This window comes from Passer domesticus, chromosome 10, assembly GCF_036417665.1.
Source record: "Passer domesticus isolate bPasDom1 chromosome 10, bPasDom1.hap1, whole genome shotgun sequence".
In the NCBI taxonomy this organism is placed as follows: Eukaryota; Metazoa; Chordata; class Aves; order Passeriformes; family Passeridae; genus Passer; species Passer domesticus.
In genome coordinates this window covers 9079121-9098429 of record NC_087483.1, presented here as the reverse complement: position 1 = coordinate 9098429, position 19309 = coordinate 9079121, and the positions used below count along the sequence as shown (strand labels likewise).

The 19309-nt window shown below is 43.0% G+C and overlaps 1 protein-coding gene across 5 annotated transcripts in view; it reads right to left on the bottom strand.

Annotated features, from left to right (window-relative positions):
* The window catches only part of ERBB4 (erb-b2 receptor tyrosine kinase 4), a 578878-nt gene that overhangs the window by 86224 nt on the left and 473345 nt on the right, over positions 1–19309 (bottom strand). For all 5 annotated transcript variants that reach the window (XM_064433627.1, XM_064433628.1, XM_064433629.1 and 2 more), the window contains exon 20: positions 7372–7557. In XM_064433627.1, the coding sequence (XP_064289697.1) occupies positions 7372–7557 (186 nt within the window). The remainder of the gene's footprint in view (positions 1–7371; positions 7558–19309) is intronic.

Genomic DNA, 19309 nt, shown 5'->3' with positions numbered 1-19309 from the left:
AGACACGGTGCTCCTGAAGGGAGCCAAGCAGCCAGGGAATGAGAGTGAAGGAGAAATGGTGACAATGGAGGAAAAAAAAAGGTGCTGACACAAAGCACTGTGAAAGTAAGGGAAAGACAGAAGTAAAGAAAGTAAAAGAAAATTACAGCAAAAGAAAGACTGGGAATATAGTGAGTGGACAGCCCATCTGAGATGGAAGGAGAAAGGGAAATGAGAAGAACTTGGTCAGCATTTAAGCTGATGAATTTTCTCAGCTTGCCTTCATTTTAATCCTTTCAATAGGAAACCTCTGTGGGCTACTTGGTTTGGTAGAAAAGTTACTAAACCAGTTCTGTACTCCAGAGGAAATGGCTGGTGAACAAAGGGGAAGAAAACTGCACAGAATTCTCTATAAATAGGTACATAGTTATGCAGAGAAACATGCCTTGCCTTGCATGGAAAAAAAAATAATATCTGAGAGGATCAAGAGAAACTTCTTTATTGTCCCACATAAGCCCAAGACAGCCCAGTTCATCACAGCAAGAAAGAAATCTGAACCCTTCCACCACTTGGAAATAAAAAGCTGGGATGAAGAATTTGGCAAGATCTGCATGAAGTTTGCTGCAAAGGCTTCTCAAGTTTGTATGAACTTTGGGAGCCACCCAGCAGGGTACCAAAAAGTCCTTTGGTATGGGCAAGGTTGGGAAATGCCCCTCTGAGAATCAATAGCATGATGTTTTCTGAGAGAGCTCTCCAACCAGAAAAGGATTCTTCCCTTCCATCTGTGAATATCCAAGCTTCCCAGCTGAGTGAGAAAAATAGTCATGACAAATAGGAAGAGAAAAAGGAAATTGTAGAAGGATTCAAGAGAGGAAGATGACTCTTTCCCCCATGAATTTCGATTCTGCTCCTCTACAAAATTAAAGCCTTGTTTCAATATGGTTTTAATTTCATAGCCCTTGCTTTGGATCCCTCTCTTCTGTACACTGCACGTCCTCGGAGCAGCCCCATTAGCAAACTACATTTATGCTAATGGGTCTGCTTGCAGTGATAATTATCACAGGCCTTGGCCCTGGTCCTGGCCAGTGTCAGCACGTCAGGAGGGGCTGGAAGGCCATTATCACTGTACAATTAGCCTTGTCAGGGCAAAGAGACACATCTTGAAACCTAAAATGTGGACAGCTGATGGATGACTGTCATTAAACTCCTTTGCTCACTCCAGGATGGAATAGCCACTGAGCTGTAGGGTAGGCTTCTTTAATGAAAAGGAAAGACCTTGAAGCACAGCCACTGTCCTCCACCTCCTCCCAACCTGTCCAGCTACCCCTGACTCCTCTTGTTTCTCGCAGCTTCTCTCTCATCCCATCTGTAGCAGAGTAACAAAAGCTTTCTCTAACGTTGTTCCTGATCCATCAAGTCTTGCTGGAGAAGAAAGACTCCTCAACTCACAGAGCAAACTCACAGGCCCTCCCTGCTCAGAGCCTCCCTCTCTCCAGACACGAGGAGTGCAGGCCCAAACCCACTGGATTTAGGATGCTGCTGGATCAGCTTCTCAGCTGCAAAAATCAACATAGATCCTTTGAACTTCACACAGCCTGTGAGTTCACACCCAGCTGAGAAGTGCAGTGATAAATACCCCTTCCCAAAAAGCCTAGCATGGAGAGAGGCCCCTTCAGGACAAACCCTCCTTGGCCAAGAGAGCTGCAGGAGGGCACAGAGCCCTGGGACCACAGGACAGAAAGAAGCAGCAAGGAGGCTTTGCAGAGCCTGTGGCTTGGTGGCTCCTGGAGGGTTCCAGCTGCAGCTCTGTGCCTCTGGAAGGGAATCCTTAGACACAGCAATGACTCAAAGTAAGCTGCAATAGCACTCAGCAGACTTGAAGACATGCATCTGCTTCATTAAAATTTGATCCCCAAGTTCCTCTCTCTCTTTCCTTCCTAGAATGTTTTCAAACATTGTTTTCCTGCATACCTGGATAACTGATGCTCTGCAGGGCTTTAGTTAAGGTAATTTGAGAATTCTTTTATATTGAAAAGGTAGAAAAAGTAATCCCCTGAAGTACTTGGTTTTCTTTCCATGACATTCCATCGTAACCACCTACTTCTGCTTTACCTCGTTAGTATTCTGAGGGGTTACAAAAGAATTATTATAGTTCAGAACACAAAAAACAGGTCTGGAAGCCCCTGGGGGACACAGGGCAGAACAGGATGGGACTAAGATCTACGAGAGCTGAGCTCACAGCCTAGGTGATCACAGGCAAGCTGCCTCATGTTAGGAAGTTTGTTTCCTGACTGTCCCTCCACCTTGACTTCTTTGGGGCAGGAAAAAGTTACTCTGCCCTTGAACAGTGCTCAGCAAGATGAGTGCAGATGTCATTCAAATCAACAGCAGCAGAAAGAAACCATAATTGTAAGAGGGAAAAGAAACCCAACAGTTTAAGAGGAGATGTAACTGCCCAGGTCTATGCTGAAGTTAGCATGTGTTGTATGCAACATTACAGAAGCAAAACTGCATTTCTGTAAGCCCCTGAGAGAGACAGGGGCCTCAAATTCAGATCCCTTAGATAACCTCACTCAGTGGAAGAGGGTAACCAACATTTCCTGACTAAAACTCTCCAGCTGTGTCTTCCCTTCTTAAAGGCATTTCCATGAGAATGTCCTCACCCTTACAGGTCTAAGTTGTGTGTGTGGGTGTGCTGGGGCAGCCCTAGCTGAGAGAAACTGCATCAAACACATTGAAATGTCAATGCACACAGCACTTTTTTTGCGTTTGTTTGTGGAATCTTCCTGACTTACGTGTCACAGCCTGGCTGAGAAGGATGTGATTGACCTACTGAGAATTCACTTCCAGGCTTGTGCCATCCATACAGAATTGGAGTTTCAATCCACCTCTCAAGGAGCCAACACTAAGGGTGTTCATGAAGTATTATTCCCTCCTTCCATACCCTGAGGTCACCAAGGTGGACACTCTTGCTCCCACTCCAAAATACCTTGATACCTGAGCACAGTTCAATGCTTTACTGGATAGCAAACTCCAGGTAAAATGCTGTGCTGATCTCAGAGCTAAAAGGTAAAACATTCATTTCCAAGCAAGGCAATCCCCATGGAAGTGAGACACCAGGAGAAGCCTTGTGAATCTGCAGAGCAGAAGGGAAGAGCCCCCTTAGACACAGCTGCTGTCTAACAACTATGTTTTATGCAGAATGCTTGGGGGCTACTCTATTTTTATAGCTTTCATCCATAAAATAAGAAGCTAAAGCTTCTGGAAGGAGAACACAATTACCCTACAATGATGTAACATCAGAATAAATTCAACACAATCTGTATAAGCAAAGAGAAAAAGCACCCAAGCCTTTTCCAATTGGCAGTAGATAATGCTTTATAACTGCCCTGTCATCAGCCTTCAGAAGCTATCTCCATATGTGGGTTGGCAAGCAGGCATAGTGGCTAACTAGCTTTGCATCTAGTTGTACAGCAGTAGAGACATATGGAAATGAACAGCCTGGCAGAACAAGTGAGCTCTGAAGCAATGACTTCCATAAATAAGTGCCTGCACACTGGCAGATGGAGGAAAGCACAGTTAGGGAGGGACTGTGTCACAACAGCAACTTGATTTTAAGCAATTCCTAAAAATCAGCCTGTACTTCAGACCTGAGGCATTTCCAGTGGCTTCAGCCCTCTTCTTGCTGGGGAAAATCCTCCCCATAAAACAGGGACGGTGAGGTAGAACAATGCATCTAGCAAAAGATACCAGGAGCTGCTTTGGGGAGCAGAGAACAGGACTGGCAAGTCACTGATGATTTTTGCCTCTTACTACTCTGGTAATTATGCTTTTGGTACCTTCAGAAAGACACAACCAATCATTGCCCACAGCCTAGAAAAGCAACACGTGGAGAGGCACTCCCAAGCTGTATGACAGCGCCTGAAACATGGGCATAGTGGGTACAGGAATGTGGGACACACACGTGCACCTTCCTGCAGTGAACGGGGATTCGTGCCTGTTGCTGTCTTCTGAACTCATTCCTCTGGAGATCAGTTTATTTCAAGGCAAATGGTACTTTTCCTGTTTTCTAGTCACTGTTAAAAGTGACAGATTAATGGAAAATGAACATTACTTTAATTCTACTTTTTGGGATAAGGGGACTCCATGTTTGGTGATCTCAAAGGTTTTTCCTCTTACCATAGTTGAAAAAATTTTTTGCGCACACCCTCTAACCCCACTTGACATGATTATTGTGATGTGGAAGAACATAAATTTAATTAATTTTCAATAAACTAGCATAAATAAACTTCACTAAACTCTCTCAATAACAGGCCAATTTTTATTACAAAGGAACTCCCTTTCTGTTCCTGACACTGCATCAGTTGATATTACATTTCTGATCTCACTTCTTTGCACTGCTTGGTTACCACCTCAGATCTCATGTGTCTGTGACACCTCATCTTCTCCTCCCACATTACAGAGGTGATCAAGAACAGCAGCAGGAATAATTTTCCAAGAAATATCCCTAAATCCAAACCCCACATTAAGCTGAAGCCATGCACAGTGGCAATCAGTTTAAAGGCTGCTTCACAATGTGGGAAATAGTAAAGGTAAAAAGATTTCTAGAAAGCTGTAAAAGTAGGCTTTAGAAGCAGAAAGAATAGAAAACTTAAAGCTAGCTGCAGCTGTAAAGTTTGAAAGTAGAAAAAGTTACAATAGTATAGTAAGCAAAGGTATGAAACTATAGCTTGAATTTTAGGCTTGGCTAAGATAAACTTTAAGACTTCAGGAAAATGTGCTTAGCAAGATAGTAGAAGGTTTTAAGCTTAATAATGAAGTATTGTGTGTTGTTAATAAAAAGAATACAAGCAAGCATTGTGTGAAGCAGATGTACTTTTAGTGATTGGAGAGAACAACAGTGTGTAAGCTTTAGCAATGTGCTGTTGGCTGGAAAGTTTTTAAACTGCTCTGTAACAAAGAAATCTGTGCTGCTGGCAGGACGTGAGCTTTGCCATCTTTCAATTGTCTCAACCATGCAATGAGGCTGAGGCGGCAATAAAGCTCAAGGAATGAACCCCAGCAGTCCTGTCCTGTTTGTGAAAAACCACCACACACACTTTGGTAAGAATCACCACGGGAAAGCCATGACCTGCCTTCCACAGGCCCTCCCAGAGATCTGTAAGCTGTGGATCAGGCTGTCTGCTCCACTACAAGGCTCACAGCAAAGCCAGCACAGCCCTGGCCCAAGGAGTCAAGGGCCATATGCACTCACAAAGTGAAAATCGTGGAGCATTACCTCTGCATGGTGGCACCGCGTAAATGTTTTGCATCAAATAATAACAGCCACTATCAATCAAAGAGTGGAGAACAGATGGGGAGGAGGCTGTGTTCAGAGAGAGGACTCAAACAGGAATATGGATTCTGTCTCCCACCTTCCCTGGTCTGGTATCAGCCCTAAATAAACCTTTGCACATCTCCATACAGGCAATTCCCATTGGTGTGTTGCAGTACTCCCCAGCAACTCTGGTTCCTTTACCACCACAGCACAGGACATTCACACATCTACAAAATACTGCAATGTCAGATTTGGGTTCCCCCATCTCTACCCAGCCCTACAGCCACTTAATCTGCTTTCTTCTTCAGGAAGGTTTAACAACAGACCTGATTCTGGAAAGAAAACAGGCCCTATCCATAATGCTCCTCAAAATTCTGCTGTTCCTGAGTAACAACACAGGGCTAGCTGAATTTCTACATTTTCTTACAGTTATAAAACCTTTTTTTTTGTATTCAAGTTGTTAAAAGAGGCAAATGTTTACTTAATATTGGGTCCAGCAAAACAATTGCTGAATCTCCAGGTTTCTCTTCAGTGCCAAAAAGATTAACATTACAACTTGAATTAAGATTCTGTAATAGATGTTGTAGAAAATTCACTTAAGGCTGCAGATTTAATGTAAGATAGCAGTCTGTGGGCATGTGTTTATAACAAGCATTTTCTCCAAAATAATCTAAAACTGTAAACAACTTCCAAATAACTCAATGCAAAAGGCAGGCTCCAAATTGCCACTTGTAGTAAACAACCCTAGTTGTTCAAAAGCACCTTTAAAATGGATAAGTTATGGCCTTCTACACTGAAACATCTTGTTATTCTTTGCAAACAATTTTCTTAGTGCTGAGTACTTGTTCTTAGTACAACACTGAATACCTAAATGTGCCCAAAACCAGCTGTAAAACATTGTGCCAAGGATAGTTTGTGACCCAAATGTAGCAGCATCACCACCCCAGGAGTGACATGAAGGACATCTTTATCTTCCAACAGAAAAGTGATGACAGATCTGGCAATGCAGATCCAGAAGGGCTGAAAACCAGTATATATATTAACAGTGAACAACAGAGGAGGCTGAGAAAACACCCTGTGTCCAGCCCCAGATTTCACATGGCGGTTTCTTTCCTCACTCGCCCTCACCCTGAAAAACAATCCCTCATTAACAGTGAGTTGGAAAGACAGTTGTCCTGGGATGTAAGATATGGTTTGGGGGTATTCTATTTCCCATCTGTCAGAGGTGGGGCAGTTCTCTTCTGTTCATTGGGCAGTGCACTTTATCTCTCCCACAGCCAATCCTCCCTCCAGGAGATCTCCTCTGCTCATGGCCACTGAGTGTCCCTGCATCATCCCCCTGGGAGATGCTCTGCCCAGGGGGAGGAGCCAAACATTCCTTCCTGGATACAATCTGACACTGGGAACACCACAGCAGCCTTTGCCCACTGCATTCCTAGAGGAGCAGCTTTCTTCTCCACTGCATTCCCAGAGGAAGAGCAGGCCCATCTCCAGCACCCCTGGAGCTTCAGAGGAAAACTCCACCCTCTTACAGGATCCCTGCTCCAGCAGAACCACAGCTGGCACTGCAGGAGGGCTGAGCCACCATGGAAAGGGACTGTGCCACCACCCTGAAACACAGGGAGTCAGGGCCTATTCTGACTCTGACAGTGGGTTGTTTGGCTTTTTTTTTGTTTGTACCATTTCATTTGTATTTTTAGTTTTCCTAGTAAAGAACTGTTATTCCTATCCCCATGTCTTTGCCTGAGAGCCCCTTAATTTCCACATTATAATAATTTGGAGGGAGGGGGGTTTACATTTTGCATTTCAAGGAGGCTTCTGCCTTCCTTAGCAGACACCTGTCTTTTCAAACCAAGACAACAGTCAAGAAAAACACTTTGATTTACATGTTGACGAGTCATCTATAATACTGTAAAGCAGCCAAAATAGTGTGTATTTAAATAACTACTCAACCTTCTTCAAAATAAAAACAGGCCTGAAAAAAAAACAACACAAACAAAAAGAAAAGTCATGTTTTAAAGTTAATTATGAAAGCAACAAGAAATTATTCAAAAACCCCAACATGAACTACATACCTTAGCTATTTGGACACACCAGTTCAGCAGGAGCTGGGAACCAATATTATCCTTATGTTCATGGACATAATCCAGGAGGCAGCCATGAGGCATCAGCTGAGTGACCAGCTGGATGGTGGGGCTCAAGCAGACACCCAGGAGTCTCACCAGGTGTGGGTGGTCCATGCTAGCCATGATGAGAGCTTCCTGCAACAATAAAAGTGACCCAAAGGTTACCCCGGTGTGCTCAAAGACTCAATGCACTCAAGATGTTGTAGTAAGCTAGGAGATCATAAAGAAAGGGTTCATAAAATCAAGCCTGCTCTCCTTGTCAGGCCAGCCCTTTGCAGGTTCCCATGTGAAAGCAATCCTAGTGAAAGCATAACAATCTATTCCTGGGTGAAAAATAACCTGCACCTGTATAAACTGTTTTTACACTGTTAGATGGAACAATGAAAACTATCTCACAAACAACCTTTCCTGACCATACACATTGAGACTTTAAGTAACCAATCTATACAGGGTAACAATTTGTGACTAACCAATAAAATAATTAGCAAGGAAATTACTACCTAATTAAAGTCACACACAAAGTGCATAAAACTGTATAAAAATTAGTTATGTGAATAAAGAACTGGCTTTTTCCACCATGAAGAAAATGGAGTCTATGTGATTTATTCCAGTGCTCAAGTGGCCAAAGGGGATCAGTGCTCCCTGAGCACCATGAATTCCTGTTTGTCCAATGCTAGGCATTCCTAGGGAACCTCTGGGCTGATGTAACCCCCATTTGGTATTCTGAGCCCCAAAAAACAAGAGTCTGCACAAATCTAAAATTCTGCACTGCCCTACATTCCCTGTCCCGTTGCAGCAACAGAAATAAAGATGCAGGTGTGACACACTTCACTCAAAGTCTCCTTGGTCTTGTTTTAATGCCTTTTTGGGGCTACCTTTAAACAGAGGCCAGACAAAATTAAGGGAATAAAAAGCAGCTATATTTGTTGAAGGGCTTTCAGGTATCTTTAGGGCAGAGGAAGCTCACCCAGGGGCTACACCCAAAAACTGGAAGATGGCCCACAGGTTTTCACACTTTGATAAGTGTGGTCCATTTGCATTATCGGGAGTTAATCTTCCAATTAGAGCTTCAGGTAATGAAGTCATTTACACCATGTTTGCTTTCTAAATCTGAGCCTCTTAGCTCAGCATCTGATACTTCCATCACCTCTCCCATCAGGTCTTGGATCAGTTCATTTTGATTTTTTCCACAGTTAATCTTTGTACACAGAAAAGACTTTATTTCCCTTTTCCAGACTATAAGAAGTTTTCAGCTACCATGCTAGGTTTCAGCTACCAAGCTGGTCCAGAACCAAGGACCAGCAGGTTTTATCTTGGCTATGCTATTTGACCCTAAAGTTCACACCCCTGACCAGTAGCACAGGAGCTCCTTATAAAAACCCTAAATAACTGTTTTTAGAGGTAATGCTGCCATCACAAGCCACTGGCATTCAAATACAGCAAGGAGAAAGCTCTTCTCTCTCATTCACTGAGTCCTCCATTTCAAGACCATTTCATCATGGCAATGGAACAATGAAAAGTGAGATGGAATTGTGGCTGTGTAAGGCTATTTTGGCTGTCTCCTTTTTTTTTTTCCTCAGATAAACCCCAATATGACATGTGACAACTTACAGAATAACAGCTGTAATAGTGCCAAGGAAAGAAAGAAAGTGGAAAAAAAAGGATGAGACAAATTTGCCACCAGAAGAACATAAAAGTTGGGGGTTTTTTCCCTTCCATATATTAATTCAAAATTTAAAAAAAAATGGTTCTGGCAAGTAGGCTGAGTTTGTATTAAAGGAAATTGCTCATCATAGTACAAAGAATATTTGAAACCAAATTGCAGATATTTGCATAATAGTTCTTTTACTTTCTTTCCCCCTCTTTTTTTTTTTTAGTAAAACAAAGAGATGAACAAGACACTAATTGTAGGGTTTTTTCCCTCCCAACAAGAAAAGAGCAGATGGTCCTCACTGGGGGGAGTGACTCCTTCCCTTTTCTTCCTCAATGTATGTGAAGAAATAAATAAATGAATAAATAAGGACTATTTGATGGGATAATGGAGGAGGAGATCGGAGAAAGATTCTGAGGCAACAAATTAGAAAAGGGATCTGAATTTAACTGGTTTTACTCACATTCAAATTCATACTGTTCCCACTCAACTCTTAAGTATGGGGACTCATTGAAACAATTTTAGCTTTTCTTCTGCTGTGACTTGAAAACGTCCCTAAAGGCCACCAGAATAAATACCTGTAGACAGGTGAATTACCCAGCCTCCAGGGCACAAAATTACTCTGCCTCATTTTTTTCCTTTTTACCCCATTCATTTTTCTCCTGCAGATGCATACAGGGACAGAACTTGCTGCCCACTCTGCCTCTGAATAAAGGTAAGAGGTTCCCCATGAGCCTGGAGCTGGAGTACTTTTCTTTCTGTTCCCAGATTGATTAGAACAGAAATGAGATTTTTTTTTTTTTTGTCTTCCAAGGGCCCACACTGAAAGCTTTGAAGCTTGTGTCCATTAGTCTCCAGTACTTTCCATTGCCAAGTCTATCTGTGTCCAAAGGAAAACCACTTCTGTACAACAATAAAAGCAAGCAGTGCCATTTGTCTCATTCTGTTGTTACAGGAAAGCACCTGCTTTTCCAATAGTTTTGGGCAAGAGTTTCAGGGAAAAAAAAGTAAAAATGGTTTTATAAAATATTATGGACTTCTCTGTAATGAATTAAGACACACACAGAGGACAAGGCACTTCATTATAGATCTAAGCCACTAATAGTTACTAATTTAGCATGAATCCTGGCTTTACATAATTATTCTCATTAGTAAAATTATTTTTATTGAACTTAAATCTACGGAAGAACTAAAATCAGGGCTATGTGTATCCAGCACAGCAAAACACAAAGTAAAAGAGATTGCAATTGTTCTGCTAGAGCCTAATTACACAAAACAAACAACAACAACAGAAACATTATCACTTAGCAGCATTTTAAGAATCTGTTCAGCAAATAAAGAATACAAGTCTCCAGTTTCAAACCTGTTTGGACATGAAAGACGCTGGAGCTGTAATCTTTGTGCCACTTGGACACTCAGCAGCCTCGTTCCTAATATAATTGTCTAAAACATTTTAAGCAGGTGAGGTACCTAAACTCACACTTGGGTGGTGGCACTGGCATCTTTCAAAACCAGCCTCTGCAATTTTCTGGGCCTTTTGGTAGCTGTGGGTCTGCAGCTCTTCTCTCTACACTCAGCTGGCACAATTACAGGAATGAGTTTGGAATTCTAATTTAATGGAGAAGAAACTGAGGTCCCAAAAGGGTACAGCCTTCTATCCAAAGTCACATGGGAAGTCTGGAGCACAAGTGGACACATTGCCCCAGATCACTTCACCTTTCTCCTTAAAAAATTCACATCCATCATTCCTCTCTTCATCCCTTTTCAATGTGATTATTACATTATTACCCCATTAAGCTCAACTCCTGTGATTTATACACACAAGCCTGTATTAAACAGTAACATTAAACAATCACATAAATGTTATTTTAATGGTTCACACTTATCTGCCTGCTGTGTGCACGAAGAAACAAAGAGCAGCCCAAAGAAGGCTGAGTTTGCAGTGAGCAATCACCAGACCTATTACTGGTTTCTGTCAGCAGAGCTATGTCAAAAGGGGTTTAGGAAGGTGCAATTGCAATTTGGAAATCTCACCTAAAACTGTTTCCTGATCTATCCATACTCTGCAGTCATGTTTGAAATATCTTTAATTTGGCTGCTGTTTCTGAAAAGTAACTCCAGCTAAAGCACAATTTTCATTTTGACCTTCCAGAATGGGGAAAAAAACCCCAGTTCTTGAGACTGTGAGAAGGAAGTGTGCTCTGAGTATACCTACACATCTTATAAGATGGTATTTAATTTCCCTCTTTCCTACGTTGATGTGGTATTGCCAACATTAGCCAGCATGGTGGCTGCTGAAGAACAGCCTTTGGTACTGGTTTTGTTTCTCTGACCATGCAGTTTGCAAACCAGGGGGCTCAGCGAGTTGCACGTGCCAGTAGAAGTGAGAATGCCGTTCTTTGCCACACTTAGGTCCATGTTGAACATTTATTTCCACCCAGGGTGGCCCAGGGTACAATTCTCTTCAGCTCATGCTCTTATTCATTAGTACACACACATCCCCTTGTTCAAGGGGAGCAACACAGATCTGCTTCCCCAATTTAGCAAGCCCAGAGTAAATGTTACTGCTCCTCTTAAGGCAGGTGAAGATATTCACCTGATAAAGAGTTAAGTAAGCACAAAGTCTGAAAAGTCTGTTTTCCTGACCTTCTGCTTCTAAATGTTCCTGCCATAAAATGCTGTCAAACAAAGCAAAACAAAAGATGAAAGAACTCCATGCCTGTTTTTTCCTAATAATTGCTGAGTAATTAAATGTACTTAAAAGCTGACTTCATAGTGCACTGTGCATTTTTCTGAAAGCACAGCTAAGCTAACAGGAGAGATACTCCACTGCATACACTGCTTTTTACATTCATTTTAAAATTCTTCTAGTGACTGGGGCAAACACATGTCTGGAGTGCACGTCTGACCTGCTGCAGGGCACATCCAATCACAGCCCAGAATTTAATACATTTCAAAGCCTTTTGTTTGTCTGCTGGGTCTTACCAATTGTTTAGGTGGCAGCTGACTCAGCCTGTGCAGTCTGCAGAACAACTTAGGCTAGGAGACAGCACAAATATACTTTTAACAACACACATGCCCACACTGGTGCTATGACAGTGACACCCATTGCTGTATTTCCTCTGTACTGCCCATGCAGGATGCTGTTTTCATGGCTTTCCAGCATTGCTGTGCTTCAAGCAATTTTACAGAAGGCAGCTAAACCTGCAGGCAGCTTGGTAGGGCCATGGTTGTGTCCCCCCAGGCACACCACAGGTGACTTCAGTTGAGCCTTCCATGTTCAGCTCAGTCCTACCCTTCTCAGACATGCTATTCTGTATAAAGAAATCATGTCACACTGATCATTCCTCTCTTCTTCCCTTTCTCAGTGTGGGTGTATTATCACTCCATTAAGCTCAACTGCTGTGATTTATACACCCAAACCTGGCTTGGGCCACTGATCCTGAGGAAACAGGTGACTGCACCCTACTGGGACACAGTGGCCACCCCCAGGTTGTGCACAACATTCTCTTAATTTCTCTCTGGAGAAGCACGACTCAGGAGCAAACAAACAGAGGTATTAAAAGAAATTAATAATCTTTCTGTACATCCACATCCATGTTCCAAGCATAAGGTGAATGCTTACAGAAGTACAGGCTCATCAGAGGTTGTTGCTCAAAGTGCAGCAGCGCATATCCAGATCCTGCATCACACTCACGTGGCCAACTGCTTTTCCTACAGGGAAATGCTGAATTTGGCAGGCACAGCAGGAAATAACTAGAGGTCCAAAAGCCCTGTCATTGAGGGGGTTTGATGAGCTGTTAACCAGAGTTTTGCACTACCACCATCTCCTTGAAACTCCCTCCATGCCTGCATTGCTTTAGGAAGCCTCGTCAAGGAAACTCTGTGTATAACCAAACAGAGAAGGTCACACTATGAGCCTTGTTTGCATGTATTTCCTCAGAGCCAGGACAAGTTCTCAGGATTAAGGAGGCTGCAGGTTTTGAAGGGGTGGTTTTGGACGCCATATTTTTTGGATGTAAAAGATTTGAGATTTTTTTAGTTCAGTTTTCAATGAGGACGTTAAGCAGAGCTTCACTGGTAGTCAGTGGAGTCACTGCATACTTAGACTGGAGTACAAGTGTGCTGCACTGTCACTGTCATTTTGTGGAAAAATCCCTTTGCCGGGATTTTCTTCTGGGAAGCCTCAGAGAAAAATGAAAACAATAATTATCTGATTTGCTTCTCCTGTGTTTTGCTGCTTTGGACAGTGTTTGGACATTGTTTACCAACAGGTGGTTGTTTCATTGGTTTCATGCGAATTGTTTTTACTCATCGGCCAATCACAGCTGTTGCAGGGCTCTGGAAAGTCACGAGTTTTTCATTAGTATCTTCTAGCCTTCTGTCTGTATCCTTTCTGTATTCTTTAGTATAGTTTAGTATAGTATTCTTCAATATAATATAGGTCATAAAATAATAAATTAGCCTTCTGAGAACACGGAGTCAGATTCATCATTTCCTTCATTCATCCAGGGTTCTTGAAAATACAAGACTGCACCATTAAATGGTGACACTAAGTTCAGAAAGTTCTGGAAACCCATCTCTGAGGCAAGCCAATACTCTAGGATTAAAACTAAGAATAAAGAATAAAAATTCCACTTCAGGGACCACACCTGTGGCCTGTTCATGCACAAATGTGATGGAAACAGCACCAGACAAGTACCACTTGCTTGACTCCTATCAAGCCAGTGCCATCAGGAGGAGATGGCCCCAGGTCAGTGTCCTGCAGCCTGGTGAGGAGCCAGGCATGGCACAACACTGCAGCACTGTGCTCTCCCCTGTCCACAACCAGAGCTGGTCTCTGGCTGCTCTCTTACTGCTGAGAGCCTTTTCTGGAGTGGTGATGTGTCTTTAAACATGCCACATCTCTCAGAGCAGGCAAACCCTCTGAGACTGCCCTGCCTGTCACAGCACCTTGCACACCAGCTTGACTCCTCACAGGCACTGCTTGTGCTGTTGACACTGAATTCAAAAGGCAGCCACTGCCCCATGTGACTCAAATACATTAGACACTTTCCTCCAAACACCCAAAACTAGCACAAATCAGGGATGTGAAAGCTCTCCCTCCTGAAGGTCATACTTGCAGATTTCTGGGTGAAAGCTTCCCCTCCACCTCAGAAAAGCACTAGGTCCTATTCATGCAGGAAGAAACGCCTTCATGCACTTACAGAAGCAATTCTGGCTCACTTTGTATTTTGGAGCAACATAAAACAAATTAGGAAAAGACAGCAGCACTGTGATCCCTGTCCTGCAAACACTGAGAGCATGGACCACAGGGCTGACTTCAACAGGGCTCAGAATTCATGCTGAAATGCTTGGAAGTGTAGGAGATAAATTCTGTAGAACCCCCACACCACATGCTTGTTCCTTCTTCCTGCTTTGTGCCAATTAAGTCTCCCAATTAATCAGAGCCTGAATTAGCAGAGGAGGAACTTCAGGTCTAAAGCAACAGGCCTCTAGCGCACAAGAAACCAAGTGTAGATAAAACATCTGATCAGAGACAGCTCCCACCAGCATTTCTGTCAATCTTGACCTGAAAAAATTATCATGGTGATGAGAAAAGCAAAATCTAGCCCATTTTCAGTTCACTTTTATGTATAAGGACCAAGGACCTCTGCAACCAGAATTGTTCCCATTGGAAGTTGTCAGGACAAGTAACAGTGGGCTTCCTTCTGGGGATTCCCCCCTCGGAGAGCAGGAGTAGGTGGTTTAACAGCAAAAATATCATGTCATTGTGACAAATGTTTTACTTACAGCCTGTGACACACATCATTATTTCAGAGCAGTCTGTCCAAAGTGATTTGTTTCTTAGTATTTTGATGCAACTAGCAACAATATTTGAAGTTGTAACCATGCAGTCTAACAAAGCCATCATTTCAGTGGTGCTCGAAGAGGAGGGTAAACAGATATAACCACTGAGCAGCTTATATGTATTGTCAGCCTTGGCTGCACATACCTCTCCAAAGGAGGGTGTTATTGCTTTGATTTTTGATTTAGGATGAGTGATGGCAAGGTCTCTAGAATGAAAAAAAAAAAAATCTCACTCTTTTCTGAGCAGTCTGCAGGCATTGCTTTGATATTTCCTGGTATCACTGAAAACCTTGGCTTTATAATCACACACTCAAAGCCCCTTCCTTCTTCAGGATAAATGTAAAGGAATAACATCAGATTAAAGCCTAATTTCATCAAGTGTATAATCAACACTAAGAATTGTTTTAATCAAAGATACTTTTTGCCTGGAGTTTAATTTCTCACAACAGAGAACTCAAATCAGACTCATCTCCATGTTTCCCTCATCTGTATTCAGCTGCACAAGAACCTCACACTCAGACCTGGGCACTGCAAAGGGATGGTATTTGAACATGGGAAGTTTCATTGGACTGTTTGGGTCACTGTCAGATTTTTATTCTCCTGACCAAGCTGGCATCAGAAGTCCTCAAAAAACTACCTCATGTTCCCTGTGTCACATCCACATTGCTCTGCCTGTGATTTCTTCTTAAGTCTCTACAGCTCTGCCTCCCACCTTTTCTTCTCTACCTTCTTTTATCATCCTACTCCTCCCCTGAAGACAAGATTAAAACCTCCTTTAAAAGACTCTTTAAAGAACCCATGGCCCTCAAAGGGCAGGATGGGGATGGCAGGGGAGGGGCTGGGTTTGCCCATGGGTTTGGTAACACCTGGTCAGCTCTAAAGTATTTCTGTTCCTTGGCAATAAATTCAGCTAAATTTCCCCCTGGATTTCCACAAGATTTGGGCACCCTGCTGTCAGGGTAACACATATGTAACATTATAATCATAATGACTCTTTTTTTAATGTTGATAAAATGTTGGCATCTGGAATAACCCCCAGAGCAAATACAACATCAGATCTTTTATGTATGGCCATGCTCAGGTCCTGGCATCTCTCAGGGCAAGCCAAACAACTCCCAAACCAAATACGTTTCAATGAGTGGGTGCCTGATACCAATACAAACAACTCAGTCAAATCCATAAATACAACTGTATTTAATACTTTTTATTTCTGCCAGTGTGGGTGCTCTCAAAAAAGAAAAATCTCACTGAATTACAGAACCCAAGCAGAAAGTTGTAGACAAACATAATTCAAACTTGCAGTACTGCAGGAGGGAATGCCTATTTTATAGGTGATCTAATTTGAAGATGCTAAAAGAGGGTGAAATAATAATTTATGACATGATTTTATCCTCTTTTGTGAATTAGCGCAATCTCAATATCATGAATTATGCTCATAAGATGGCCTGGTAGCACAGATCCTGCATTCCAAAGGAACTATCCAACTAATAGGACTCTACAAATCAAAACCCAAACATTTCTTCCTAGCATTTCCTACAGCAAACTTTGACAAGGCCAACCAGGACAAATCTGCTTTTCAACAGCCTTGCAGCTGTCTGGGAAAAAAAAAAGTGAAAAAGGCTCTTTTTAACTGATACTGCCAGGGAAACTCCAGGCACAGGAAGAACCAGAGGTGTCCCCCAGGTATCAGTGCTGGGGCCAGTTCTGTTTAATATCTTCACTGATGATCTGGATGAGGGGATTGAGTATTTCATCAGTAAATTTGCAGATGACACTAAGCTGGGAGTGTGTGTCGATCTGCTGGAGAATAGGAGGGCTCTGCAGAGAGACCTGAAATGGTTGGATGGATGGGCAGAGCCCAGTAAGATGAAGTTTAACAGTCCAAGTGCCAAGTCCTGCATTTTGGCCACAATAACCCCTGCAGTGCTCTAGGCTAGGGATGGTGAGGCTGGACAGTGCTCAGGCACAAAGGGACCTGGGGGCACTGGTGACAGCAGCTGGACAGGAGCCAGCAGAGTGTCCTGGCCTGGAGCAGGAATGGTGTGACCAGCAGGAGCAGGGAGGTCATTCTGCCCCTGTCCTTGCCACTGGTGAAGGCACACCTGGAGTGCTGTGTCCAGCTCTGGCCCCTCAGTTTGGGAAGGACATTGGGATGCTGGAGCACATCCAGAGGGGACAACGAGGCTGGAGAGGGGCTGGGAACACGAACCCTGTGAGGAACCACTGAGGGAGCTGGGGGTGCTCAGCCTGGAGGAAAGGAGACTCACGGGTGCCCTTATCCCTCTACAGCTCCTGCAAGGTGGCTGTGCTCAGGTGGGGTTGGGCTCTTTCTCCAGGCAACAACCGACAAAATGAGAGGACACAGCTTTAAGCTGTGCCAAGGAAAGTTCAGGTTGGACATCAGGAAAAAATTCACTGAAAAAGTGATTGGGCATTGGAATGGGCTGCTCAGGGAGGTGGTGGAGTCACTGTCCCTGGAGGTGTTTAAAAAAGACTGGATGTGGCACCCAGTACCATGGTTTAGCTGATAAGGTGATGTTAGGTCATAGGTTGGACTTGAGGATCTCAAAGGTCTTTTCCAACCTAGCTCATTCTGTGAACTATAAGGAAACCTGGAAGCTCAAGGCACTACCACTGTGTCAAAGTTAGTGCTAGAGACATATCCAGAGCAGCTGTGTGCATGTGCCAAGCAAAGCTGACTTTCAGGTCTGAGGGAGGGTCCATTTGCAGCCTGACAAAGCACTAATCTCATCCGCACTGTGAAGACTTTTGTCTGCCACCACCTGTTTTGCATCTTACTGCCAAGATCAGCAGTCAAGAGGCTGACATTTAATAAAAAGCAGGAAAAAATATCCATAGCTGTTCCACCATCAGCCTTCCTAACCATCATCATTACTATTTGACATGACTTGTATGAAGCAGAGGTATGGTTACATACAATTAATCCATCTATTCCCTGTTGCATGCCTTCACATTTTTGTTTCTTGAAAAGACCTAACGCCACCATGATGTGATCACCTTACTGGGATCAAAGATGATGCTGCACCTCTGAGGGGCAGCTCAAAACAACATCACTTGTCAGTTCCTTGGTCACTTTCAGTGGACTTCTGTGCCAGTGAAATGCCAAAGGCCCAGAAAGCTGCAGCATATCACCGCGAGGAATACCAGCCACTTTTTTGCAGAGGACTAATCTGCAAGTTTGAGTGGAGCTACAAACATTTAGAAGGTGACACAGTGTGGCTTAAGGGGTTTTCTGGAGCTCTAGAACACTTTGAGAGCTTGCCAAGAATTCACATTAACAGTGACATTGACCAATAACTTTCTTTTTGGTCTGGAGTTTCACTTCCATCTGTGTCCCTCACCTGATGAAGAGATTTGTCACAGAGCAACCAGACACATCTCCCACCCCTGCTGAAAACCAGGCAGGACACAGCATTCAGATCCTCAGAGATGGCCTAGCTCTGGAAAATAGTTCTCTGCTGTCCACAACTTAACCACATGCACAAAGTGCTTAACAGTCCAACTTGGATTTGACAACATTCTTGCCTAATGTACATAATCTGAATTTTGAAATAAGGAATGACTTCAAAGGAGGAATTCACCAGAGTTCAGAAAATGTTAAAACCAGGTGCTTCAATCACTATCACATTTCAAAACACATCTTCTGGCTGAGGAATTCACTGAAATATATCTCCCATTGAAAAGCTTCAGCAGGAATTCTTCCTTTTAGTTTCAGCAACTTAATAAATGTTTTATCAAGAAATATTTGTTCAATATTTTGGCAAGAAAACAATTCCAACAAGGAAACTCATTTTCTCTCCTCAGTCCAAATACTATTTTTCCCCAAATGCTTTGGTTATGAAAATAGCTTTTCAGAGGGACTTGTGTTTTTAGCTGGTGACTCTAGCTATTGATCTAAACCAACAAGACTTCATCTTAAAAAAACAAAACAATTTGCATGGCTTCAGAAAACAAGAAGGTAAATTCTGCTTCTATGCATACTAAAAATCCTACTGAACTCTTTCAAAGGGCACCCTTGACACTGGAGAATGTTTCCAAATGGATCCAGCCCAGGGGCTGCCTATCCACTGACACGACTCAGTCAGTCACAGCCCTGGGAACTGCCTGCAGCCAGGCCCTGTCCCACATTCCCCTACCTCACTGAGATCTTAATTTCCATCAGATAAACTCAGATTATCTCTCAGAGAATCAGAGATACTAGAACTCAGATAATCAGATAGAAGGTTCTTTGTACCTCAGCTGTTTCCTACCTTTGCCCTGCTCCACATCTCAGAATTTACCTGTGCAAGCTCATCAAGGAGAGCCTTCCAAGCTGCAATTTGTCAGCACAGCTCAAAAATCCACATAACCATATTTCCTTAAACA